Here is a 5,880-nt window from a genome sequence, read left to right as displayed (position 1 = left end):
GGATAGCTTCCTAAGAGAGGGGTGAATTGGGATTTAAAAATTTTATTTTCAATTTAATACTTCTGAGTTATAACAATAAATAAACTTCAAACACAATCACAAAATTAATTCAAATCAACTACAACTAAGATAAAATAACCAATCACGTGCTTCTTGTAACAATAACCTTATAGCAATGTGTAAAGCTTTTTGGATTTGTATAAGCCCTGTTGTAAAAATTCACAAACACACTTCTTCCCTATGTTCAGTTTTTAAATGAACTTTCAGTTTAATAAGTTAAGGATGATCAACCAATGTAATCTCTTTCTGTTTCAGCAATCAATGCTGATCAAACAAAAACAAATTATCTTCCGGTCTATTTAACAACCAAACAATCAGAATTCAGAGATTTATAAAGCATCCACGCAGTTTGTAAATTTTGCTGAAAAATAAAGAGTAGGAGGGAAAGAGAGAAACACAAGGTTTTACGAGGTTCGACTTCAACACAGCCTACATCCTCGCCCTTGGAAAAACACCAAAGGATTCACTATCGTAGTTCCTTTACTCGGCAGAACAACCCCGGTTTATAGCACTCCTTGGTTAAGGTTGAAGCCCGCCTTTTCCAAATAATATTCCCTTGTTTGGTCCAACGATTCAACACTCGAACCATCTATCAATTTGCTACAAAGATTTGAAATAAGACGTACAAGAATTGATCCTCAAATAGTTGATTAGTACAGATCAAAAATTATATACTTCAATAAAATTCACAATACGAAATTCAAATTGAAGCTCTAGAAAATTTTCACCATATGATTCTTTCAATGGACAAAAAAATTAACAATTGTGGCTCAATATCAGAGAGAAAACTAGCAAGACTTTTGTAAACTTCGTGGGAGTTGTGAGCAACAAAGAGCTTTGTGATTTTCAAAATGCTTGAGAGAGTTTGATTGTTGAAATTGAATTCTTGGTAATAAAATCAATATATCTTGAGGGTATTTATAGATGTAGAAAGGTATTTAACTTGTTCACCAAGTTTACTTGGAGTAGGGTCCAAGTTTTATATTAGTTTGAGCCTCAAGTAATTGAAATTTTAAAAATATGTCCGTTGAGTATTTTGAAATTTATCGTGTGACAGATGACTATAAGAACCCTGGCAATCGACTGTCAGTGTTTTTCATGTTAAAAATGAATAACCAGTAAGGTGGCAGTCGTCTGTCATTAGCTAGTCAACCGTCTGTCACTAAACAACTTAATTTTTTAAAAACCATACAAAAGAGTGGCAGATGACTGGCAAAACACACACAATCGTCTCATTTTACCCTGACAGTCGTTTGTCAAGCACTAGACAATCGTCTGTCAAGCTACTGTCTTCTTATTAAAGATCTTTTAACATGGCAGTTGACTGCCCATGTGCAGTAAGCGGCCTAGCAAACACTTATTTTTCATTTAAAGATATTTTTGATTTCTCTCTTCTTTGTTTATTTAGACTTGAAATCTTAATTTGTTTTTCTTTAAAAAGTTAGTTCCAAGACTTAAAACTAAGCTCTCTAAGTATTGTTTGTCTAATGAGCTTCAAAATGAAAAATCATATTTGAACCATTCTTGAAATACTTACAAAGTTTGTCCTAAAAACTGATTTGACTCCTCTTTGCTTTGAGTTCACTTTGTCGCAAATGTTTGATCTTTCAAACTTCGTTGATGCTTTCATTATGGATCATTTTCTTTTATGTAAGGTTTTCCATGTTCCTTGATCCTTGTGAGCTTTCAAGATATGTCATTTGAAGTCTTAGTTAAACAAGCATTCAGAATTGTCCCTTTTATCATCTGAAATCATCTTTGCCTTCAATAACTGAAATAATATCACTTGGAAGCAAATTAGATAACCTTTCTTTGTTATCATCAAAATTAAGAGTTGTAAGTCTAACTAGGCCAAGACAAGGCATTATGCTTGCCTGTGACCACTTGCCTCATGTGCTTGAGATGAGTTTCCATAATGTAAATACTAGTATAGGATTATTTTTAACTAGTAATTCATTTGTATGTCAAATAAGGCAGTATGACTCTTTGGTCACTTTGATGTTTCCTAGTATTAGAGTGGGAATGACCTAGAAAGCTCTTCAAGGGAGGGTAAGTGTTCATCAGTCATTGTAAAACTCATTAGTTTTTTGTCAACGTGTTTAGGCCTACTTGCCTTTCTCGCTAAGCATACAATGTCAACGGAAGTGTTAAGGAATTACGTTTGCTTCAATGTTTACTGTTTGCTTGTCACGATTTTCATAAATTGATTACTGTTTCCGCTGCTATTTGAATGAATGTTAATGAAAGTGTTTCGTGGATGAATGTTGATAATCGATAGGCTGGCTAGTTAAGCAGAAGTGTTTTAGCTAGCGCCACACGGACTTTCACAAAGGTGTGAAAATAGTCTGACCGTGATACTTTGCAATGTCAATAGGTTAAAAACAAAAAAAGAAATAGTGTTGTTTGTTAGTAATGTGTAACCGCACTGTTGTCCAAAAAGAGTTCTACAGCCAAAACTTTCAACAAAAAGATCAAAAAAGGGATACCAAAAACGGGACATTCCCCTACCTCTACCGGATCAGAATCCAGCAGCGGCAATATTCAGCAACAGTTTATGCTAGTGTTGGAGGAGAATTGACTGGACAAGCCAGAGCCCCCACCACCCAAATCCGTCCTCTTGGGCTTCACTACCGGAGGCGCCCAACTGTTAAATTTGGAATTGGAATTACCAACACAGGAACCAGCTGCCTTTGCTACTTTCCCATCTTCTCTGCCAACAGTTTCTTGGCTGCGAGTTTTTGAGCCCCATTTGGAGTACATGTAAGTGCTTGTTCTCCATGGGGGTATGTACAGACCGCTCTCTTTGAGGGATTGTTTGGCAGCAGAGCAAAGCAGAGTGATTATGTCGTTAAGCTTACCCTCCTCGCCAACAAAAATGGAAGGGAGAGCGTCCGAAAGCTGTTTGTATGCTGATGTAGGCCTTGCCACTTCAAACTGCGACTTGAAATCTATGTCCACCACCAGTCTCACTGACTTACCATTCTTGTCTTTCACTATAACATCTATGTACTCATAATACCCTGAAAAACCAAAAACCGTTATTTTGTTCAACAATATTAGGAGCTCCTAATTAAGATTAACCCAAAAACTAGTCACAGCAGATGATGAGAGAGAGAGAGAGCGGTTGGGGGGGGGGGGGGGGGGAGCCTACCACCAGGACATCCGCACGTAGAAACCCAAGAGGTATGACAGAGAGAAGCGTTATATCCATCCATTTTCAATCTCATAACCAGCCAAGTCTTCTCTGCGCCAACCCTCTTCCTTCTCGTGTGCTTCAACACATTCTCAAGAACCTGAGTCTCAGCGTCAGACATATTGCCGAGAATTTCCTATCAATAAATAACGTCACAAGATTATTAACGAAAAAAAAACAAAAATTGCCCGTCAAACACAAAAGAAGTTCATACATCCCACAAAAAAGAATTAACACAGTATTTAATTGGAAGAAGAGAAATAATATATACAACAAACCTGCAAGTGGAAAAACATGGTTTTGTGATGGAGAGGAAGGACATGCGTATGGTGTGAGGAAGAAGAGAAGGGGGGCGAAGTGGATTCTGATTCAATGAAGTCATGGACCATCTGAAGCAGCCTCTCCTCTTCCAAGTTGCCGCTGCTGCAGCTCATTTGCAATTTCCCCTTGGGTGTGGCTTGCGTGTGCTGGGCGAGACTGAGAGATAGCTGAGTTTGAGTAACGTATGCGCGCGGCCTTTATATGTGCAGAGTGTGGCGGTGGGATGGTTACAGCTGCTTTATGGTGACAGAAGAAGCCGTCATGATGATAGGAGCAACGCGGTGGCAGCGGGTGTAAAATGGCGAAAGAGGACAATCCACGGATTAGACTGAGATAGCTGCTGACTCATTTTATTTCACATTTTTCATAAGTAGATATAGATGTTGCCGAAAGATAAGAGTTTTTTACAGAAATATTAAGAAAAATAAAAAGCACAAATATAGAGAGAAGATAAAAAAACCTAATCCTACGCATGATTCGTAATTGCATGAAATTTGAATAGATAAAAATTTTACTCTAAAGCTATATACTGCAAATTGAAATTTTAATATTAATATTATTTTATAATTTTAAAATATTTATTGTAAATTTAATAAACTTATTTTTAAGTTACTTTGTAAATTAGATAATTAAGGAACAATTCAAGTTATTTAATAGCAAAATAAATAAAACTCTTTAAAACCTTATAATAATTGTAATTTTTTTTTTCAATTGTAAAAATTGTTTTTTATTTTTTAAAAATTTAGATAAAAATAAAATATATATTATTTTTAAAATTTTAAGATTTATATAAAAATAAAATATATATAATTTTTACTTTTTTTAAATTGGCATAAATGCATATTCAAATTAAGAAATTATATATTATTAAAGACTATCTTATATAATTTTTAAAAAAAAAACTTACATTTTTTATTTTAAAATTTAAATAAAATAAAAAAATATTTTTAATAATTAAAAATATTTATTTCTATTTTTTAAATATATTATTTTAAAAAAAATTAAGTTCAAATTCTTTACATTTTTAGAAATAAAAATTTAAAAATAATATGTATATTAATATATTTGTGATTTCTAAATATAGAGTTCCAACCCAATGCTAACACGTAGGCTAGTTTTTTTTTTTTAGGCAACGTATTTTACATAAAAAATGTCCCTATGCGGGCCCCACATTTTAAAAAATAAATAAATATATATTTCTAACAAATCCCACTTTCAATTGGGATTTGATAGATGCAGACTACAAATAAAAGATAACATAAAATACTCTGCGGCGGGAGGGATTTGGGAGCCTGCGAATTGGGTGTGGGTGGCTCACACGTACAAATGCATATGCATGCATGGGTGGGAATTTATTGTTGTAACATCAAATCGTCTTTCTAATAGTAGGTTTGGTCAATCCCAAGGTGTGGTTAAGGTTGTAGTGCGGGTTACGGGAGTGCCTCTCATGAGATCAGATGTTCAAACCTTCTTGAATTCGTTTTCACCCCTGAATTTCTAAATTTATTCTCCCTTTCAAGTTATGGAGTCAACTTCAAGGGGTACAGGATTAGTAACGTGGATCATAAAACAGACGCATGGATACCCGACGTGTAATCCAAAAAAAAAAAAGTAGGTTTGGTCTTTTAATATGCTTTTCTTTTCCTTGCTCGCAACTCTGTGTGATGTGAAGGCTACGTAGATCAAGAACCGACTTTTTAAAAGTTGGTTTCTAACATTCTTAGTTTTTATTTTATTTTTTTGCTTTCCGTGCCTAGACTTCTAATCAAGTTTTTTGTCTTGTTGTTGTTTTTTTTTTAAAGCCCAAATCAACTTTTGAAAAGTCAGTTTGGGTACATTTCCATATTTTTTACTCATTCTCTCTATATTTTTTATTTATTTTTATATGTTTTCTAATACTTCCGTAAAAAAAACTCCAAAATATAATTGTACAGTATAAAATAATAATTGCAATGTAAATTTTATGTAGCCTTATAGTCATATGGAACCAAGAAAGTGTTTTGGACTTTTTTCTAGAGAAATATTATTTTTAATATATATATATATATAAACAACTATATCATTGGAACAAATTATTCACGCAAATGTGTTAAAAGCAAAATTGACTTTTGCAAAGGTGTAAGCTTATTGATTTGAAAAGTGAAAAGGAAAGTGTATTCACAAATGGGGGAGGGGGTGAATTGAGATTTTAAAATTTTCTTTATACATTCTTTAATTAATTTTTTCTTAACTTATTTTAATTTCAGCAACTACTCATGCAAGATTGATTTTTAATAACAAGTACAACGGAAAACTAATTAAGTTAT

General features: G+C 33.6%; 1 protein-coding gene across 2 annotated transcripts; it reads right to left on the bottom strand.

The window, feature by feature from the left end:
- Positions 1–283: 283 nt before the first annotated feature.
- LOC131151399 (uncharacterized) lies at positions 284–3,754 on the bottom strand. 2 transcript variants are annotated; one of them, XM_058102645.1, is made up of 4 exons: positions 3,532–3,754; positions 3,212–3,389; positions 2,569–3,080; positions 284–660 (listed from the first exon to the last, which is right to left on the bottom strand). In XM_058102645.1, the coding sequence occupies exons 1-3, from the start codon at positions 3,685–3,687 to the stop codon at positions 2,602–2,604; spliced, it is 813 nt and encodes a 270-aa protein (XP_057958628.1). In that variant the 5' UTR covers positions 3,688–3,754; the 3' UTR covers positions 284–660; positions 2,569–2,601. The 2 variants fall into 2 exon arrangements, with proteins under 2 accessions (XP_057958628.1, XP_057958632.1); XM_058102649.1 differs by having other exon boundaries at positions 284–649.
- Between the last annotated feature and the right edge of the window lie 2,126 nt (positions 3,755–5,880).

This window comes from Malania oleifera, chromosome 1, assembly GCF_029873635.1.
Source record: "Malania oleifera isolate guangnan ecotype guangnan chromosome 1, ASM2987363v1, whole genome shotgun sequence".
Lineage (NCBI taxonomy): Eukaryota > Viridiplantae > Streptophyta > Magnoliopsida > Santalales > Ximeniaceae > Malania > Malania oleifera.
Note: the sequence above shows the minus strand (reverse complement) of the source record. Positions and strands in the feature narration are given on the sequence as shown.